The sequence below is a fragment of the Scomber scombrus genome, chromosome 13 (assembly GCF_963691925.1).
Source record: "Scomber scombrus chromosome 13, fScoSco1.1, whole genome shotgun sequence".
Taxonomy (NCBI): Eukaryota; Metazoa; Chordata; class Actinopteri; order Scombriformes; family Scombridae; genus Scomber; species Scomber scombrus.
The window spans coordinates 3120363-3142443 of record NC_084982.1 but is presented as its reverse complement, the minus strand read 5'-3'; the positions used below and the strand labels follow the sequence as shown (position 1 = coordinate 3142443).

General features: G+C 40.2%; 1 protein-coding gene across 1 annotated transcript; it reads left to right on the top strand.

Moving 5' to 3' along the window:
- Positions 1 to 203: 203 nt before the first annotated feature.
- On the top strand, positions 204 to 21020 carry rnf17 (ring finger protein 17). The gene is made up of 36 exons (XM_062432231.1): positions 204 to 270; positions 1252 to 1364; positions 3260 to 3357; positions 3534 to 3603; positions 4369 to 4458; positions 4621 to 4724; positions 5258 to 5426; positions 5588 to 5664; positions 6821 to 7107; positions 7226 to 7324; positions 7643 to 7801; positions 8292 to 8463; positions 9094 to 9235; positions 10167 to 10354; positions 10530 to 10659; positions 10909 to 11068; positions 12306 to 12421; positions 12628 to 12745; positions 12838 to 12955; positions 13848 to 14108; positions 14385 to 14532; positions 14693 to 14805; positions 14986 to 15076; positions 15224 to 15354; positions 15743 to 15782; positions 16074 to 16185; positions 16557 to 16720; positions 16856 to 16975; positions 17754 to 17834; positions 18428 to 18550; positions 18743 to 18799; positions 19220 to 19330; positions 19472 to 19595; positions 19748 to 19883; positions 20513 to 20699; positions 20925 to 21020. The coding sequence occupies exons 1-36, from the start codon at positions 204 to 206 to the stop codon at positions 21018 to 21020; spliced, it is 4572 nt and encodes a 1523-aa protein (XP_062288215.1).
- The last annotated feature ends 1061 nt before the right edge of the window (positions 21021 to 22081 follow it).

Here is a 22081-nt window from a genome sequence, read left to right as displayed (position 1 = left end):
ATTTGTATGTGTGTGCTGTTGAGCTAATATTTAGCTGGTTGCAATCTTCAATCTCACCACTAGATACCACTAAATCTTACACAGTGGTGCTTTAAACGAAGCCAACTACCGTGAAACCCCAAAGAAGAAGAAGAACTGACCGCACTTTCCAACTTCAGGGAAAAAAAACAATATTTTTTCTCTTTTACAGGTGAAAAAAAAAGATGGACAGAGGTGACAGTGCCAGCGCTGTGACCTGCACTTTATGTGGAGAGGCTTTCTCTTTGCCCGGTATGATATTTACTTCACCTTTCATAAAGTTTAACGCTTAGTTATACCGTTATTTAAAAAGTTAAGTTAAAAAGCGTATGCTAGCTAGCAGGCCGTCAGCGGCAGCCAAAATATTAGAGTCAGGTGTGTCGGTAGACGTCGGTTTGAATGTGCAAACATTGTCTAATAAACATAGTGTTGGTAATATACGCGTTTAATACAGCTAATTATGTAATTCATTCATGTTTTCAAGTTGTCTTTGAGTTGGCACTACTTTTTGATAAAGATAATTGAGTCCGACGGCTGCGCATAATGTCGCGCCAATTGGACGGCAGGAAGTGATACGTCTAATACTATTCAGATAAGCGAATACAAGTTAGGTAAGACAACAAATTGGGGGTTTTAACACTGTAATACAAATATGTACAATTACCATTTATAGTGAGACGTACAGCTTATTTATTAAACACTGGTAGCCAATGCCCAAAGCCCAAGGTATAAGTCCCTAACTACAAGCTGTGCTAAATATGTTTATCCTATATGGTTTTTTTTTCTAATTAAAAAACACAAAACATACCCAGTCAATGCTCTGCAGCAAAAACGATCAATATTATCACCTTAAAGCAATACAAAGCTCAGAAAAAAGAGTAATTAGTTAATGTCCCCAACAGGATACAACACCATATTGTAAAAAGGGGGAAATAACTAAATGAAGGAAAAAGTCAATTATATTATTATACATATAAAGGAACTTTTCATAGGTAGTCAAACCTGCAAGCAAGGTATTCCTAAAAAACCCAGAAAAACCTCCAGATTTGGCTGAATTTCCTTACCTTATTTTGTGCTGACAATTGCGCCCCTTATCTCTGTAGGAATACCGAGTGTGTAATTATGTAGAATGCACTTTTAATTAAGCAGATATAATGAGAAAAATGTATGTTATATTATTTTGTAGTCATCAGTGCATTTCTCCTGTATTGTGTTTTTGTTTTTTTTCCTAAGAGGACGAAGTTGATGGCAACCTCCCACGTGTGCTGTTATGTAGCCATATCTACTGCACCTCCTGCCTGCAGTCCATTGAGTGCAGCAATGTCATCAGGTGTCCAGAGTGTGAGGTAAAATTACAGATGAGCTTACTCTTGCAACTATAGAGTGGTGTAACTCAACTCAAGTATTGACCAAAGAAAAATGTCACAGCTCCCCACTTGGTAGATAATTTGTCATTCCCTATTTCTCATAATTTCTCCTCATTTGGGGAGTGGTCATACTCAGCTATACTGTGAAATCTGACCTGCTTCCTGTTAATTGTGCAACTACTGGAATTAATTGGTGTTTATTACAAGATATTCATTATTACACTTATATATTCATTAATATATTTGATTGATGATCCTTAAATTTGCAAGTAAGGGAAACTTAAATAAAGTAATATCACCTTTGAACTCTGAAACTAACCTTGTCTCTATGATCTGTTGTTGTCTACAGTGAAAGCCAATCTGTTAAACTAAAACTTGTGAAACAGCCACTTGCTGTGTTGCGTTTAATTCAGATTTGTGAAACAGCAAAGATCACAGTAGAACAAGAGATGCAACATGTTACTCTGAAAGGGTCCTGAGGCGTTTCCCAATGCTTTTAGTGGCCACATCAGTGTGTTCAATGAGGCTCTTTATCTGTCTATTGATCCACTTATCTGTACATACAGTATTGGCTGTGTGAGCAACCAGCTGGTCATCTATTTAACCTTGCCTGATAATATAGTGAAAGGGGGCTGTTGACCAGTCAGTTCCTGTGATGTATATAAGTGTTTCCCACAGAATTTTGAGAAGCTATGGTGGTGGGACCACTACGGTGGTCCGGGGGGAAATTTTTTGTACATTTTGGAGTGAAATGCATCATTCTGGTGCCCTCTGAGAGCAACATTAAGAGGTTATATCTGGAAAGTCTAATGTCCATGTTTCAGCTCTGAAACAAAGAAAGCAGAAGTGATTTTCCAAGTTCAACGAGATGATTAGTTATGAACATAAAATACTGTTTCAGTAAATATCTTTTTCTACATGTGTTTCCTCCAATAACTAAACTAACTGTCTGCTTATCAATAAAAGGTTTCAAGATGACTTACTGTAGAAGTACATCAGGATCAGAGTTGATTTATTGTACAGATGGAAATAAAGAAGATCTCTCATTAAGTCTTTGCTTTTTTAAACTGAACCAATCAAAGCAGCATAATGCTGCTGCTGTGTTTTAAACAGCACACCAGTGTTTCAGATTCAGAGGTTTGAGGCTGAGCTGCAGGGATGGGTGGAGGTGTGTGGGGAAGTTTATTTGTGCTGTTGAACGTAACTGCTGTGAAACAATCAGAAAATAACGTGTTATTGACCTGATTTACCGGCTTTCATACTGTCAGCTCTCCCCCACTTCATTCACTCTCTAACTCGCTCGACCACAGCTAACACAACAGCGTCCTGTAGCCGCTCACTGACGGAGCAACTCTGTTCCCCCATTCAGTGTCCAGACCTTTTATACAGAACAGCGAGGAGGAATAAAGTAGTAGTATTCCCTCATTGAACAGACTCCCTGAGAGCAGAGGATTGACAGCAAACTGCAGCAGAGACTAATGTTAGCTGCTCCTCCTTCTGTCTCAGCGAGGCAGAGCTGAACCCTCCATGCTGCAGAGACCAGAGACGCTGGAAAGTTGTCACAACTTCAGTCAGTAATTTAACAATATAATCCGCCACATAAAAGAAGATTACGTCTCGTCATATATCCCATTTGAAAATACGTTGATAAATCAAACCGCTCAGCCCTAAAACAACGTAACGTTTTAGAGAGTATACAAACATGTTCAGCTCAATATGAAACTGTGGCGGCACAAATTAGACTGGCGGGCCGCCAGTCTATATAATTAATGGGAAACACTAATATAAACACGGCCAGGTTTTTATCAATTCCACTATTCAACTGTTTGAAGAGGTAAAATGACAATACAATAACAAAGGTTCTTCCTTTGTAGGTTGAGTCAAGCCTTCCCGAAGGTGGAGTGTATGGACTGCAGGAGGACAGCAGAATCATCGGCCTCATTTACACTGCTAAAATAAACAATATGAAAAGGTAAAATGCATTTCTTAATGTTCAGCTGAACCACGCTACCAACTTGTGCAGTTGAAGACATCGTTTGAGCAACTTGTGATCAGGTCAACTTCTTATTTGATCAAGTTGTGTAGTATAGTTTCAAAAGAGAGTCTGAATTCCCCTTGTTATCTCTTTTGTGTTGTCATCTCCTGAAGGAAACACCCCAAGAAGAACAAACGGTTGCCATTCACAGACATCAATGCCAATACTGAAGAAGTGGAGCAGGTACGGTTGGGTTATCACATGGGTCAACGGTGGGAAATGAAAGTTGACGTGTCAGTAGCCACTGCTGTTGATGTTTAACCTCCTTAAATTCCCAAAGGATGCCAGAGTCCTTGGCCAACATCACCGTCTTTCAGAGGCTACTTTAATAGTGCAGTGAAGACTCTGGTATCATATGACACTAGAAAACCTAAGGCATCCATTTGTTCCAACCATGTCATGGTAGCTTGTCAGGAAGGGGGCCATAGCTCTCCAAATTTAGGCCTCTCACCTCAAGATATCTGAATGAAAATGGGTTTAACCATTTTTATCAATTCTCAAGTGGTGAAAAATTTTACACCGACTTTGTGTTACAAATGGTAACAACCTAAAAACTGCTGCAACAACTTATTAGACATAATCTAAGCCCTTACACACTTTAGACTTTCAAACTCTGCATATACAGAAAACATAACGCAATATTTATTACAGATTTATGATTAGAAAAACTTACACAGTACTGAGCTGCATGTCAAATTAATCTTCAGGTTCCAAGTTTTTAGATGATATAAACCACTTGAATGTGGCATATACTGTTGACCTGCTATCCTCCCCTAATGATCTGACCCACCCCAAGAAAGACAAAAATGGGTCAGTAGTAGAAGGGGGAAGAGGTTAAATGGTCTGTCTAAATAAAATTGATCATTTGCAGAGTGTATTGGCTAGACTGTTACAGTGTCTGCGGACAACAATAATTCAAACTACGGTTTCTTGTATTGCTTTATTCAGCTGGCTGATATTGAGAAGATTGAGAAAGTGGTGGATGAAGCATTGGCCAGGGCTACAGAAAATCTAGCCCAGCTGGAGCACATATACGAGGTGACCGCTGCACTAGATCCAGAACATGACTGTACACATTATCCATTCCCTTTAAAAAGAGATCATCAGGTTTATAGATCAGCCAACAAGAAATAAACAAAATTAAAAAACTTGTTTTCTGAGTGGTGTGCAGGACTGATCTGCAACTGTTTTCATCTGCAGACTCTGACGAGGGGTCTGGCAAAGCAGGTGAAAAGAGAGCAAGATCGACTGGTGATGGAGATCAAGCAGGCTGCAAGCAAGGCTGTACATGCTGTCCAAAAGTGGTATGACATAGCCTATAAATCTTAAAAAAGTACTTTTACATCAAGAACTTTGTAACATCCCATTTACTCAAGAAGAATAGTGTCATATATGTAGTGTATTATACTCAGTTTATTTTCACTTAATCTGTAGAAATGATTACATTATTTTAAACACCAAATGCATAAATGATATGATGAATGATAATACTGGAAAATATTATGTCCAGGACAGGGATTTCATTCTCTGTAGTGATGCTCAAGATTAGAAGAATAAATATTTTCGACAAGCTGGAGGTGATTGTATCAAATTAAGTGGTAAGTTAGGGCCAGTGAGTAGGGCTGTCACAATATACGCAATATTGAAATACTGTGCAATATAAGAGCCAATAGTGGGGATATTAAGAGTTAGGGTTAGAGTTTTTCCCCCCCATGAGATTAGTCTCTTCTTGTTTAACACTTGAATGTGTATTCCGTCCCCAGGCTGGGGAAATGTTCCCTGAAGAAAGTATGTAAAGCAACATTTGTCTTAGAATCTGCAATTCCTCTGTCAATAGGAAAGACGTGCAGTTGAATCAGCTTACAAAATTTGAGGAAAAACTCCCTGCCAGCCAATCAGAGGTGTGCCGTGTCCAGGAGAGGATGAAGGCCTTGGAGATTGCCATGCAGATGGCCAGGGAAGTCCGCCGTGTCCCCTTCCTGGAGCAGTACTGTACCCTGGATAAGGTGTGCAGTTAAGCTTAAATACAACTCAACAGATACTAATAAGTACTTACTACAGATATGCCAACAAGCAAATACTGGTAAACTCTGCTTTTACATGTATTTCCCTTATCAGTGGTTGAAATATATTGGCTGCTGAATTATACTCTGTGTGTGTGTGTTAGGTTCTGGAGACTCTGCAGGCTCCTGTGGATAAACAGTCCTTTGATATGAACTGCATTACTCAGGGCTCAGGAATGAGGTTTGTCACTTTAAACTCTATTCTGAAGTGTCTTTTCACCACCACAACAGTGTATTTAGTGTCCTGTATGTGTGTAACTCATCTGTGCATGACACAAACATTAACAACAGTAAAAAAGTACAATAGACTGTATGCACTGTTAGCAAATATTTTCCTGCTGTACCAGTTACCGATAACCAAACAGTCTTAAGTCTTGAATATCAGTTCTTGTTCCTCTATCAGTGATAACATCAGTTATAAATGTAACAACCAAGCTGAGTATAACTACTATGCTCAGATTCAGTACTCAGGTCCCTCTTACTCCCTGATTAAATAAAGGTTATAATGATAATACCAAAGAGCTTAAATTTTGAATGCTATGGTTGCATGAAGTATAGGAACCTGACCATCTTTAGTGACAGGTTTTAATTGAATTTGTGTGTGTGTGTGTGTGTGTGTGTGTGTGTGTGTGTGTTTGTGTGTGCGCGCGTGTGCGTGTGAAATTTTTAGCTGTGTTTTCCAGTCAGAGGGTCTGAACCAGAGTCTGGCTTTGTCTCTGAAGATGGAAGTGGGCAACCCAAGACAGTGAGTGCTTAAATATAATCCAATATATCGTCTGGATCGATTTCTCACTCTAGGTTGCACCTTTTAAATAAAATTTAAAAAAAATCAAAAATCAGCAACATGTTGTCATATTCCATAAAAGTGATTGTGCATGTCTTTTTTTCCACGAAATTAATCAAACAGAAGGATTAATCAAACATGTATTAATGACTGATGGGGAATTTATGAATGTGAATTGGTGTAGAGACTAATTGTCAGTCAGAATGTAAACAGTATGTAAGGGTTAATCATTTTAAATAAGATCATGTGTATCATCCCATTGTTAACAAAGTTTTCAGTTTCATCAATGGTATTCATTCTTGTTGTTTAGGGGACTATCTTGGTTTTGTACAATATGTTATTATTGGATTCAGATGTTTTTAAGTTGAGGTTGAAGTGCAAAAACATTATTTTTCAGTTAGCAATAATGCTAGCGGTACTTTCTAAATCAGCATCTGTCAATGGTACATTAAATATTATGTTTGAACATTATAAACATTCTTCATCATTTATATGATCCTTAAGTGTTGCAAGATGCATTTTGACACAAAGTCATCTTGTTGTTCCATTTAAGTTTTCCCAAGTCTCCACCCAAAGACCGCCAGCCGGGCACCCCCAACAGAAATTCCCGTTGGCAACATGCGGAGGGCAGAAACAGCAGCTGTACCCGGCCAGGTCACAACAGATCTCCCAGCCCGCAGCACCAGGAGGGCCTGATTACTAGCAGCCCGTCATTGCGAGAATCCTTTCCAACCCCGAGACCTCACCCCAGGTCCAATCTGTCCCGTCACAGCTCTGCCTCAGATCTCGTGACCCCAGACGTCATCATTGAGGAGTTTTTAGACCAGGGACAAGAGAATGGTGTGTGTGGCTTTGTCACATTTTCCTGTTCAACTTCACTGAAATAACGTCAGGTCCAATCAAAACATTAAATTGCTGTTGATGGAGTCTGTTTTTTTGTTTAACCCTTTGTATGTAGCTGAAGCACTCCCTCCAACTGGACCTGAGCTAGCAAATGACAAATGGAGAAGCAACAGAAAGAAGAAAAAGCAGATGTTTGGCAGTAAGAGAAGGAGAGGTTATTAACGTAAATTTATATCATGATGATATCCAAACACTGTAACTTGTAATGATCAGTGGAGTCTGCTCTGAGTTTCATCTCATTGTTCAGATGTCTAACTGCAACTGGCATCATTTTCAGCCTCACAAGGCAGCTGTTTTTAGGGAAAAAGCTCTTTAAACTGGGTGTACACTACCCACTCAGCTCCCAACAGGGCACTGAAAGTATGAGGAACCTATTGTTTTTGTAGTGATGATGATGACTGCTATTACACTTGTTGTATTATTATTATTCTCTTATTCTTCCTCTCTCATTCTCCTTGCTCATCTCTCCTAGTCTCCCAGTGGGTGGTGGTGACGCACGTTGTGAATCCCAGTCACTTCTACGTCCGCTATGTAGCGGAGAGGAGGGGAAGCGAGAACCTGTCTAAGAAGATTTACCGCCTCTGCAGCAAACATAGTAGTCGCTTTTCCTCCAATGACACAGTTGAGACTGGTGTGTGATTGGAAAAATGAGAAGCTTATTTTTCACCTATATTTTTTTGAACATATGCCTTCCAAAGGACTGGTTTAGTATACAGAATTTTAGTATTAGGCTAAAGTAATGGAAATGTATCTAACTCTAAGTGGCTAAAGGCAAAGTTTTGACCTAATTATTGTTTTGACAGGAATGTTGCCTGTATTTACTGAAAGAAAATATTCATGAAGAAATAGAGCAATTTAGAAAAGTTTATTAGGTTTGTAAGTGCTATATATACAGTGGATCATTAGTCTGTGCTGAAACTGATAAATAATAACTGTTGACAGCTGCTGGCTTTGTTTAAGAAATAGAAAAGTATTATATTTTATTGCAAAAACTATTTTATTTTGTTGTCTCATTACATTAAAATTATTTCACCTTTTTTTCCACCACTGTTATCCCCAGATAATGTTAACACTCATCCTCTCAGCATGGAATGAATCGTTTATTTTCTCCTCCCTTCCAGGCTCCAAAGTCTTTGTAAAGTCAGAGGAGGGAATTTGGTGCCGGGCCAGCGTGGTTGAAGTCTTCCAGACTGACTGTAGGAAGCCTGTGAAAGCCTGTCCGGTCACCCAGCTGGCCAGTGTCCAAGTCTACTTCCTCGACTACGGCTTCACCAAGAGTGTCACCATTCAGAGGTACACAAACAAAATAAGAGCAGGAGGTGTACACTGCAGCGTTCCCCACATGAAACGATGCTTCGCTCAGGCAGGCACAGAAGACATTTTTAAGTGACAAGTTAGGGACACAATCATTTCTGACCACAATCTGTGGCACACTAAGAGGCCATAGAAGGAACATCATTCTGTTAACAATCCAGCTCTGCTTCCTCATTGCTGTGTCATTGCCTGCTTCACCGCAGAAATGATGGCAGCCCTCAGAGTGTTGCTTTTTTGTTGTAGAGGAAACACTGATATTCATGAGTTTATAAAGATTTTATTTTTTACCATATTATCCAGCAGCAGATGGTGGTTTCTTGCACTCTCCATACTGAGTCATGTTACCAAAGTATATCACCAAATTATCTATAATATGAATTCTGTTTAAAGTAATAATATGGTCAATATTTTTGACCGGCTTTGTCATCAATACTGATTTAATCTGAGAAGTTGCACATAAATATATACATGCACCATAAATGCTTAACTGACCTGTTTACAGTATCTAGATTGTGAAGCATTTGGTTTAGTTATTTTAGCTGAATACTGTAGAAATGTAGTTATTCCAATACACTCCCCTCCTTCTCCCTTGTCTGAAACATTTTTCAGTGAGGACGGGAACACCGAGTCTTTACTGAAGGCTGTGAACAACCACCTGAAGAAGGTGAAAGAGGCGCCGAATTCAGAGCTGGGTCGCTTTGTTTCTCAGGCCATCCGATGTTCCCTCAAAGACCTTGTCCCATATGACCTGGTAGGACTACTGACGTTTACATACTGTGTATATTATAGTGTCTTGAGTTTGACGAAATAATAAAATGTTTCCTCTCTGGGGGTGTGAGAGAGAAAGCAAATAAATTAACAAAAGAAAAAATAGTGTATGGAAGGTGATTAAAAATTATTAAATGCTCACCAGATCTTGTGCTTTAGAGACAGGTGGTATGAAGTTTTCAGTCTTTTTTTTCCCACCACTGCATGTGTCCTTTACATCCATTTAAACATCAATTACGCAACTATAAATACACACCAACAACTTTTTGACTCTGTCTTGTTTTCTTGTCTGTGTGAAAGTTGCATTTCAGCTTTAATTGTTTGCAAGCTGTCATCATAATTTACTGAATCACCATGGCTCTTCAGATGTGTCACTTTTGGTTCCTGGTTACCTTAATTTAGTTGAGCTGAGTTAGTAAGTTCCTTCTCTCCTCCTTGAGATAGCCCCTTCAACTATTTTGGTTGAGTGTTTTTTTTTTTTTAAATACGTATTTTTCATGAAATTTTGTCTTTTATTTTTTGTGATGTTTTTGTTGGGCCATAGGGTTGTCAAATGTGTGTTTTTAAGATTTTAGGTCATCCAGGTCATGGTGTTCCCAGGAGGGCTGAATTAAGGGCAGCTTGACTCGCTCTAGATTTGTTTTGCATCTCTTATAAGCAAATGAAGAACAAATGAAGCCATTAAATTAGAAGACCTTTTTTTCCAGAATCTTAAATCCAAGTCCAGTTGCCCCAGATTAAGGCACTCTGAATGTTATATATTTATTGTTGTGTCATTTTATTGCTAAAGCATCAGCAGCTGTAGTCATAGTGTGTGTGTGTGTGTGTGTGTGTGTGTGTGTGTGTGTGTGTGTGTGTGTGTGTGTGTGTGTGTGTGTGTGTGTGTGTGTGTGTGTGTGTGTGTGTGTGTTCAGACCAAGGGTTGGAGCAAAGAGGCACAGGTTGAATTTCAGAGTGTGGTTGGCTCTGCAGCAGTTGAGATGCATCTGTTCGGTCAGGACAGAGACACTTTGTTGGTGGACCTGAGGAAATGTCCCATGGACCAATCCAGCCAAGTGCCCATCTCTGTCAGAGAATACCTCGTCTTCATTGAAGTGGCCAGGTATATGTGCATTTGCAAGTTACTAGAATAAATTCTGATAAGCACTTTTGGCACTATTTCTATTTGTCTGCTGTAATTGAATCGTCATGAATCAAATTAAACTGAATCTACTTGAACTCTACCACTGAAGTTATTTAACTGTGGCTGTGCTTTTCCAACACTTATAATCCTAAAGGTTGTATTCTCCAGTGACGTTGGACAGGAGGCCCCTGTTGTACTATCCTCCTAACTACCCCAAGATCAACACAGAGCTCAATGCTGTGGTGTCCAACATCACTAACCCTGCTGACTTCCACATCCAGCTGGTACTAAACATGCACATAAATAAGCACACACACACAAACACAATTTGTGGCTCTGATGCCAGGGATATAATTTAAAATCACAAGAAATACAAATGTGTCAAGCAGTTTATAAAGTACAACATTTTAAGGACCCCCCCACCCCAATAGGAAATGGTACAAAAACACAATTTTATTTTATTCATTTTTGGTTCTTGACATATTTCTTTTCTCTGTGACTCTCCTCCGCTCACATCCTCTCTCTCTCACCAGGTTGATAACATGGAGTCCTTGTTGCTCTCAGCCAAGCTGCAGGAATGTTACAATGTGACATCAACTGGAGAAGATGTCCTGGATATCTACTGTCCTGTCATAGGACAGCCCTGTGTTGCCCGCTTTGACGACAAGTTGTGGTACAGAGCTCAGATTATAGGTGAGGGTTGTTGATTATTGGAGTAATGCAACACTGAGTCAACCAATATCCAGGTCAGTGTTTACTGTATGCTGCTTGGACAAAGCAGCTGTGTCAATGTTACGACTATAACCTCTGTTCCCTGAAGAAAAGGAGTGGGGTACAACACATGTAGTATGTCTTATCACACCCCCTGTGTGGTCTGACAAGACTCCTATAATCACACCTTAAAAGCAGATGACCTTTGGAAGTCTCAGTTTTCTTCATCAAGACCAGCTGTGAAGTAGACCAATAAGGTGTTCCTCTCTTCTCAAGGAGCAGAAGTTAAAGTTATTTTATTCCCTCGCTGCAACACATACCAGCATGGGACACATACTGTATACTGGGCCCACAGAGCAGCCACTGAACCAAAAGCACCTCTGGCACTTGAATGAGCCACTGCTGTGTAGACAGGGCTGTGCCCCTCAAAGGAAGTCAGACAAGTAAGAGGTCACATAAACACACACCTTGAGAGCGTCTATGAAGGTGCATAACACACTCATAGGACCGAGGGAATGCAACCTCCACTGCTCCTTAGATGCAAAAGTTCATACTTGAAAAGCCCTAGAGGTTTAAGTAGCAGAGATAACTTTAGGTATCACATTCTATCTGAAACTGTCTGTAGCAAACCAGGTTCAAGAGGGATGCACAGACACAGCATGGCTCACCACCTGTTCTGCTGAAGCCAAAGCACAGAGTAGTGCAGTCTTTTATGAAAGAAACTTCATATCTACACTGCACTGGCGCATTCTGTCCCAGAGACATGTTGTGGTCTATTTTGGAAAATAACAGGCAGTGGGCATATAATATATAAAAAATGATTATAGGATTGGCTGCAGCAAAATAAATATCAAACAATATGATGTTGATTGAGCACAAATTGCTTCACATGTTGAGTGACGGGGAGTTTTACAGCTCCGTCACGGTGCTATTTTATTGTACCAACATTTTTAAAATAACATCATTTTTTTTATAACTTGATGTAACTTTTAGATTTTAAGATTTTCATCACATTATACAGAACTCCTTTAAATAACAGTCTTTATTCCCTAAGATGCAAAGGTAATGTGTATTATTATATGGATTTAAACTTTTGATTTGCTACAGAGATTGAGATGATAGCCGTGGAGGATTGCCACTGTCATCATGGTTTGGCAAAACTAACTAGAAATTTAGCTCACTAAAATAATCCTGGTGTATATTCTGTGTGTGTGTGTAGGTCATCCAGGGGGCAGGAAAGTAGAGGTGCTGTACGTCGACTTTGGAAATACGAAAATCCTGTCAGTCAGTGACCTGAGGAAGATCAAAGATGAGTTCTTTGCCCTCCCCTCTTTGGTGAGAGGACAGCATTTGATTTGTCAACTGATATTTATTTTTGGGTTAAGAAAACAATATGATCTACACCTAGTGCTTAAGAGAACCATCACACTTTGACAGTCCTGGCTTAAATTGCTCATGGTAGAACCTTTTTTTTCCTGCATCTTTTTTTCATCTTGGCTTACTCTGAAATGTTGACATAATACACATTTTCTTTCCTTCAGGCAATCCACTGCTGCCTGTCAGATGTGTTTCCTCTGGACGGAGAGAACTGGAGTGATGCTTGCATCAAGACGTTCATCAGCTTGGCTCACCAGAAACTGGTCACTATCGTGGCTACAGGTATTTGGTGTGTGTGTGTCACTAAACTTGTGTTTTTAATATTGCACTCACTCTTAACCCAACCCCCCCCCCCCCCCCCCCCCCCCCTCCAGCAAGTGTCCCCGAGACTGAGCTTCTGCCAGTCAAACTGTTTGATAGCAGCCTCAATGGGCCCGTAGCCAACATAGCTGAGCTGCTGGTCAAAGAGGAGCTGGCCTGCTTCAGAGAGAGGTGAGAATTGTCTGGAGTGTCTTTTACATTTCTAAGAGTTGGTGAGTAAAACTAATTGGCAGGTCAGCCCAGATTGCAGACCTTGGTAGCATGTCAATCCCTACACTCACAGGTCAGTCTTTAAAGGCTTTATGTATAGAGACTGAGGACAATCCCCCAGGTTTTGTGAAGTCTTTAGGGTGGCCATTCATATCGGGGCATTGACATGCAGTTCACAACTGAGGATAATCAGGGGCAACCATTTCCGCTTAGGCATGTCCTTGTTAAGGGCATAGGTTTGTTGTCTCGCTGCCATTCAAGCAACTATGGTGCATTTAGAAATCCCCAGACTTCAGTAGACGTCAGTAGATTTTCAATTGTCTGGTACCATGACACTAATCATATCCTTTTTTCCTGTTTTTCTGCACTTTCAAACTAGCCAATAAAAGCAGCATATGCCAAAAATAATCTAAGAATTACAAATGTATATTTTTTGCACTGAAGATTATGTCTACACAGTCCAACGCGTACCAAGAAGGCTGTGATAAGAAGACGTAAGCTAGTCTTGAAAAAGGTGCCGGCACACTGAATTATTGCTCCTGAAATCTTTATTAAGTAATAACCTAAATGGTCACATCTGACAGGTCATTTTCTAGGGAAAATAATTAGATATTTAAGCCAATACAAAAAAAATACATATCACATTAGTATTGGTGGGATTTTTCTGCATCTAAAATTGAAAAAAAATGTATCGGGGCAGCTTTACTTTTTATTTCAGGTTTTGTTTTCCATCATTCAAATTTTCATTCTTTCAATTTCCTCTCTTTCCCTTCACCTCTTTCTTTGTTGTTTACTGTCCCACTTTCACCCATCCTCCGCCCCTTACTGTCCTGTAAAATCTCATCCAATGCAGACTGAAACCCAAGGGTCCCCGGCCCCCTGGTGATTACCCTGCCATATGGGATCCACCACTCAACCTCGGATCTTTGGCCACGGAAAGTCGTGATGCCCCCAGTCAAAACGTCACCAGGGAACAGGAAGAGGAGCCACGTGAGTTTGACACTCAGCTGAAGATCTGTGCCAAGCTCAAAGACCTGAAGGTCAGAGTCAGCCATGTCAACTCACCGAGCAGCTTCTACGTCCAGTTCACCCAGTGCGACTCTCAGCTGAAAAGGTCAGCAGTTAAAAAGCATAAATCATTTAAATAACTCGAATATTGAGACAGTAAAGTCATTTTTTGTCTTCTTTCAGTTAAGCATCCATACATTATTACCAGTATTTTATTTAATTATATAGGTCTATTCATTTTCTGCTCATCTACTAATCTAATGTAACTCATTTCAACTATTGACTAATTGCTTAAGAAGTTTATCAAGTGAATAAGAATCAAGTAAATATGCTGTTGGACAAAACAAGTCATTTGTGGATGTTCACCAATGGTCTTTTCCAGCATGTGTGAGCGCATGAAGAAGGAATGTGAGCATATGGAGGCCCAAGATGTGGTGTGGAAGGCGGACATGTACTGTGCTGCTCATATTAACGGGGTTTGGGAGAGAGGACAGATCTGCTCTGACGTCACATCCAGTAACATCGCTGAGGTCTAAAACCTGTTTCTGCTCTGAAACAACTGAACCACTATATTAGATATTTTTGTCTTGGATTTCATGAAAATATGTGAATTTTTAAAAAAGCATACACTAAAAAGTGGCTTGTCTGCATTGATAATAGCGACTCTGTCTCTTTGCTGACTGCTACCAGGTGATTCGCTGTGACCATGGCAACAGGGCGAAGCTGCACGTCAGCAACCTGCGGCCGCTGCCACCTTCTTTGATGGGTGCTCTGGCAGTGGAGTGCACTCTCACTGACATCAGGTTATACACACACACACACACACACACACACACACTATCATACACACTGTATTTAGTCAGGCACATACACATACTGCTAATAATAAATGATACTGTGGTTAAGGAGACAGTTAAGGAGTTTCATACAGGATGTGTGTGACATGATGGATTTAAATAGATTCAAATCTCTTTCTGTATCAGGCCAGCAGGAGGCCGATCCACCTGGACAGCCACGGCATGCGATTTCATCTCCTACTACCTCACTGGAGCCCAAGCTGTTTTGAATGTCAAGGTCTGCTTTTGCTCCTGTCCTTACGCCCCATTTCCTGCATTACTTCACCTATTTTACTCTTTGCTCTCCTTGTGCACCTATTTTTCTGTGTTTCTGTAACTACTTACTTTCAGTGTGTGTGTGTGTCTCCTCTCTGTCTTTGTCCAGGAGTTTACAGATGAGCGTCCAGTGCACGTCACTCTGTTCTGCTCCAACAGGATGGGACAGTTTGTCAGCATTGCAGACTTTCTGGCTAAAGAGGGCCTCGCACTCAAGAAGAGGAAGCCAGCATCTGTGTGAGTGTGTGTGTGTGTGTGTGTGTGTGTGTGTGTTTGATTCGAACTCTCTCTCTTTCTGATCACTAATAAATACACAGCCCTGAATAAATTGATTTTGTTGAGATTTTAGCACCATATGTTTAATAACCAGGATTTGTGTCTGATAATAAATTTAAAATCGTAAGTCACCTAATGTCTGCCTTATGTCAGTGGGCACATGTTTGGTGTGTGTGTGTATTTCTTGCAGAGAGGCTGTCATTGAAAAATACAAAGAAACCGATGCAAAGTCTCCAGTGGACGAGACACAAGCAGATGGCTCTGATAGCGAGAAAAACAACACTGCTACTCCTACAGATTCTTCTTTGATACCTTTCCCCTTCCCATCCTCCATTGTCTCCTCTCTCATCCCTCCAAAACCTGCTCCCCGCACCATTATGTCTGCTGAAAAGGTGAACACACACACAAGCACTTTCTGGGCAAGAAACCCATTTTTATCCACCTGGAGTCTGTTTAAATACACAAAAGAAGCAGCCAATTTGGCAAGCTGTTTGACAGTCCATTGTAAGTCATGTATTTAGCTACAGTCAAAAAGAGAATCTACCGAAATTAATTAAAACAAAGAAAAATATGGAGATGTCTGTGAATAAAAGTGATTTATAGATAAATGATTTACCAAAGTTCTTATTATCCACTGTTCTAAGTCTGTGTGTGTGTGTGTGTGTGTGTGTGTGTGTGTTTAGGTGAAGACTCAGCTGTACCTCCCCCCAGAGTTGCCGTGTCTCGGTAACATCCAGATGACCATTTCAGCCATCGGAGAGGACGGCCTCATTTACGCCCAAGCACAGAATGCAGGTGCTCATCTGTCACTCAGCTCAGGATCAGATTCACTTGTTTTTCTGAAAACTATATGCTATCATAGAAACAACATATTAGGTCTTTATTATCACAACAAAGATCAAAACACAATCTGCCCATTATACAGTCTTTATTAGTAATGCTAGCAGTTGATGAATAAAATGATAGAAAACATGAGAAGCTGGATTTCTGATGAAAACAACTCATATTAACGGATCTTCATAACACAACAAGTTTATCTGAACTGCAAATACACAGTTGCGGTTAAATTCATACACGCATGAATTTATGCTCTTTTATTAATTTATTATGGGGCTTCTGAAAACATGGCCAAACTAGAATCTAAATAAAGCCTGTGTCTGTGTCAGAGTGTCAGCTGGAGCAGCTGAGGGAGAGGATCCAGCAGAGCATGAAGACGCTGCCCAGACAGAAGCCATACACCTGGAAGATGGTCCAGGGCTGCGCTGTCATCGGACCTGATATGCTGTGGTACAGAGGGCAGCTGCTGGAGTTGCTGGGAGGACACGTCAAGGTCAGGAACACACACACACACACACACACACACTGTGGCTGTTAACTGTTAACATGCAGTTTTAATTAAAATCTCTTCCTCACTGTAGCAGTAATATAAAGTGTAATATGTCTTTGTTAATGTTTGTGTGTACAGGTTCAGTATGTGGATTACGGTCTAGTGGAGAATATTCCAGTGGTCCATGTTTACCCTGTGCTGCTGTGTGAGGATGTTCCTCAGCTCTGTATGCCCTGCAAGCTGCACCGCATCAAACCTGTAAGAGTGTGTGTTTGTGTGTGTCAATGTATCCACAAGCTCTTAAAAAAATAAAATAATAATAATCTTGTAAAATATTAAAATATAAATTAATTAATTCATTTGTACATTTTTATTGGAACTAGTACATAGCATTAACCACATACCACAGCATTTACAGTCTTTTATAGAAACTTTATAAAATAGGACACAAATCTTCACACACACTTTTCTTGTTGTTTTATTGTGTCATTAAAGCATATTTTAATTTATTTTGAATTCAGAATTAAGCACTAAAAAGGTCTCAGTCACCTTATACCTATTTGTTTGTAATTGTTCAGCTATTATTATGTGTGTTCAGAACATTTACATTTGGGACACATGTTTGGGATGGTCTGTGCATGGGGATGGACTTAATTAACATGGGCAGATGGCAAAATGTATAAATAAAAGATATATAATTTAGGCTTCATGGGGTGTCCTGGTGGTCAAGTTGTTTAAGACACTGACCATGTGACCACACATTCCTTATTCCAGTCCACCTGTGGACCTTTTCTGGCAAATCACCCCTTTTGTCCTTTCCTCTCTGTCTTCTTGAAAATGTTAGCCAAAAATAACCAAAAAATGGATAGTGTCTTTGTCTTGGCATTCCAATAAAATTCTAGGTGACAAAACATTAAAAAAGCACTTCCTTAAACCTGCAGGTGGCTGAGAGAGAAGACGACTGATCGAATTCCTTCCTCAGTTCATAGTAAACTCTTCACCTCTTCTTTTCTCTCATATGTTCTTATGTCTTCAGGTTGGGGGCAAGTGGCAGCAGGATGCAATCGGGCTGCTACGGGAGATGTTGTTGAGCCGCTGTGTGGACATGCAAATCATGGTAAAGTTACACTGTGAATACATTGTGGTATCACACCTGAATGAATGAACCATAAACTGTTAATACAGTATATAACAAAAATGAGTACATTCCCGGTCAGTAAAATGTTCAGTAATTACAAATCATGTTCATTATATACAATGCTATTTGTTTTTAGACAAAACCCAGGAAGAATTAAACCAGTTAATTAAAAAAACCCTGAATGTTTGACTAGTTAAACTTTAATGAAGCATTCATATTATCAAGGAACTGCAAAAATCACACAGTTTTTCAGTATTTGGCATGTTCACCTTGGTTTTTGATGACAGATTGGATCCCTCCTGGGCAGGGATGATACCAGTGTTGCATAAATGTGATGTTCTATTAGTCACAGGTGATTCTTTTCAGCTGTTCTTTGCTGGACGGGTTTTTGTTGCTCTACCTTCAACTCTGAAATACATTAAATGTGTTCTATTGGATTCAGGTCAAGACATACTTGGCGAGGCCACAGCATCAACTAGTGACAGTACTGACAGTTCAACCAGTGGAGTATTTGGTGAACAGGCGACCTCTAGTATCTATTTTCTATTGATGTGTGTGTGTTTGTGTGGTAGGAGCTGCCAGCTGACCCGAGGGCCCCGCTCACTGTTGAGATCTTCCTGGACAACATGAGCCTCAGCAGGATCCTGTGTCAACACGAACACGCCTCCAGTGACCGGACTGCCTCTGCACAGAAGGTGTGTGTGTGTGTGTGTGTGTGTGTGTGTGTGTGTGTGTGTGTGTGTGTGTGTTGTGTGTGTGTGTGTGTGTGTGTGTGTGTGTGTGTGTGTGTGTGTGTGTGTGTGTGTGTGTGTGTGTGTGTGTGTGTGTGTGTTTGGTTTCTGAGTCAGTGTTGCTGTAATTTACTCAATCAGCGTGTGTTTCTGCAGCGACCCTCTATGCTGCCTGTCACCTCCTTCCTGGACGACTGGGACATCAACACTGAGGTAATGTAGTTCAAGTAGAGGCCATAGATTAGATTTGATCAATATAGACTCAGCTATAATTAAAAACCATAACATTATATAGTTGCACCATGTATCATCTTTCATCAACATCAACCATAAGTGGTAGTTTGTACATTGAGTCAAATAACTATAATATAAATTGGGGCAGTTGAGTGCATCTCTCTTTATAGACTGTATCAAGTCTCAGCATGTTTCAGTTAATTATACCTCCGATTTTTTTATGTTAACAAATAAAAACCAATAAAGTTCATAATATAAATCGAGGGATTAATGACAGCAGTGTGATGGGGATACATTAAATAAATAGTATGAAATGAATGATGCTAACACAGCAGTTATTTTTGTTCTGAGGCTACTATTTGTATTCTGAGTAAATCTATGCTGATGTTGTGTCTCAAGGGTCTGAGGGAACCTGAGGAGCCAGTGCTGGGGCCCTTTATCTACCAAAACATGCCTCAGGAGGGAGAGGAGTTCAAGGTCAGGGTCAAGCACCTGTGGACCCCCAACGAGGTAGATACTGACCACAGATAAGTAGAAGCATGAACTAACCAGATGTGTGCTCACGATAGGATGCTGTTGAAGGGATATGAGGCGAAGTGGATCCATGAAAAGAAAAGTGCTTAGTTATTAGTATATGTGTGTGTCCTGCAGTTGTTCCTGTGGCCTCTGGAGGGGACAGCTGATGTGGAGGTGGACAGAGAGACTCTGGACGAGGCTTTGGACCGAATCAATGCAAACATTGACAGTTTGCCACGACTCACCACCTTCCCTGAAGGTAACATCTCACTGCACTCACTGCCTATGATTCTAGCCCCAAAAGCTGCCTTTAAAAACATATCTGAAGTCATATCAGCATGTGATAGGAAACACATTTACAGTGTTGAGTTCAGTAAAGTGGACTGTCTGACTCTACTTGGTGGTTTTCAGGAGGTCCGTGTCTGGCAGAGTACAGTGACGGGAAGTATTACCGGGCCAAGCTGATGAAATTCACCAGCTTGGAACCCATCAAGATCCTGGTCCAACATGTCGACTTTGGCTCTGATGACACTCTCCCCACCAGCAAGTATGACCCTCACTCACTCACTCACTCACTCACTCACTCACTCACTCACTCACTCACTCACTCACTCACTCACTCACTCACTCACTCACTCACTCACACACACACACACACTCACTCACACACACACACACACACACACTCACTCACACTCACACACACACACACACACACACACACACACACACACACACACACACACACACACACACACACACACACACACACACACACACACTACAGGAGTACAGTTTTATTTAGATAATGTAGCCCAGAATAGTTCAGCTCCAGTAAAGAGCCTCATTTTAAAAATACAAAAAGCTGATTAAAAATACTTTTGACTGCACTCAGGGTGCGATGCAGGTGAAAACTTCCTTCACTTTGTTTGTTCACTTTGTTTGTTCACTTTGTTGTGATCTTTAGAAAAAGTATCAACATCTCACGATAATTTTAAATATCCAGCTGTGATTGCTACCACAGCGTGACGCCAGGCTAGTTACTTCAACAGTTGATTGTGGTTCAGGCCAACGCAGCCCCCCTACCCATGCAGTCTAAACATGCTATTCACATTTTTTGCCGCAGCACCTGATTTGACATGCATTCAGCCTTACATTGTTCTGGTTCTCTGTCAGGCTGCGTCAGATTCCTGCAGAGCTGCTGCAGTTTCCATCCCGGGCGCTCAAAGTCCGAGTCGCTGGCTTTAAGGCTCCCAGCGTCAACAGGCACGAGGACAAGCTGCCCTACAGCCCCGGGTGGAGCGTGAAGGCTGCCATGGAAATGATCGACTTGTTACACTGCAACATCACAGCTACTGTTTTGGTATGAAACACACAGGCTAATTGTAAGAACTACTAATTCCATATTAGTATTATACTTATGATATAATGAATCACATGACACTTTAAAACTATGTGCACACTTTCTTTGCTGAGCTAAGAAATAAAAAAAAACATCTATATTGCAGTTTGCTGTCTAAGCTCTGGTTGTCACACAGAGCTTGATTTAGTGTGAAATTAGCGCCCTGTGTCATCTCTGTCCATTTAGGCACGGAACCCAGAGCTCAAAGTGCTGCTGTACAATGAGGAAGGGAAGCTAGTCCATCTGCCTCTGGTGAGAAGCGGCCTGGCCGAGCTCGAGTGACACTGAGCGGAGACAGACTTCACAACCTGCTGGATACAGTTCATGTACATTTTCTGCTTCATTTCAAACACAAATTTTATGTGGGTATCTCTGAACTTTGAATATTTTTTCTCACCAAATCTTATATTATACTAATATATCTTATATTATATAATATATTTTACTGCAAATCTTGTCATTAAAAAAAAACAGTCCATACATTGAATGCATGGTGAGTAGGTGGCATTCTGACTATCAACAGCTGAATTGAGATGACAGCATTCGCTTGACTGAATCTATCTAACTGAAGATATATTGCTGAGAAAGAGTCAATCAATTACTGAAGTTTAAGTTGAAGTTATGTATCAAGCAAGAGTGGCATATAAAAAAAATGTATATTCTTTAGTGAGAGCTTCCACAATGTGAAGATTTGATGCTTTTGTTAAATAACCTGAAATTTAGGGTTTTGAAATAATGAAATGAGCAAATAAAAGATGCCATCTTGAGTTCTGGGAAACTGATCACGTGCTGCTACCATATGCTAAATATTACAGTGAAACCAAAGTAACTGAGGCATAAACTGTGTATTTCATCTGCACTGACAGAGGTCAGAGTGACACATAAAACTTTCTGTTAATAAATTGTTCCTTTCATCTCTGCAGGTTACCTTGCTGTGATGTCCTGTTCTGTGATCTTCATTTCTTTCTTGTGCTGCTTGACTGCTGTTCTTAGTTTTTAGATTTGCAATCGCCGTTCTCGGTAGTTTCTCTGCAGAGCAGTGATATATTTTAAGTTTGGCTGTTAAGTGTTGGAGTGAGCTGTGTTGACTGAGCACTTTGTTTCCTGCTCATTTAAGTCATTTGATTCATGTGAGACTTGTCTTTGAGAAGGTTACAGATTAAAGTCTTCAACTGTTGTCTGAGTATTTCAAGTTTTTCTCAGAAATAATTTCCAGTTATCAGGATTCTGAATAAAAAACAAAGATAAAAATTTATTTTACAAAAATATACAGTCAGCTAAGAAAATAAATAATCTATTTAATAACATTTTTACAAATTAAACACTAAAAACACTTCAAACCA

Excerpts from the sequence above, each read along its gene's own strand:
- rnf17 (XM_062432231.1), top strand. The coding sequence starts at position 204 with ATGGACAGAGGTGACAGTGCCAGCGCTGTGACCTGCACTTTATGTGGA. Across the intron at positions 4,459-4,620 it reads AGCTGGAGCACATATACGAG|ACTCTGACGAGGGGTCTGGC; the intron begins GTGACCGCTGCA and ends TTTCATCTGCAG. Across the intron at positions 15,783-16,073 it reads CCATTATGTCTGCTGAAAAG|GTGAAGACTCAGCTGTACCT; the intron begins GTGAACACACAC and ends GTGTGTGTTTAG.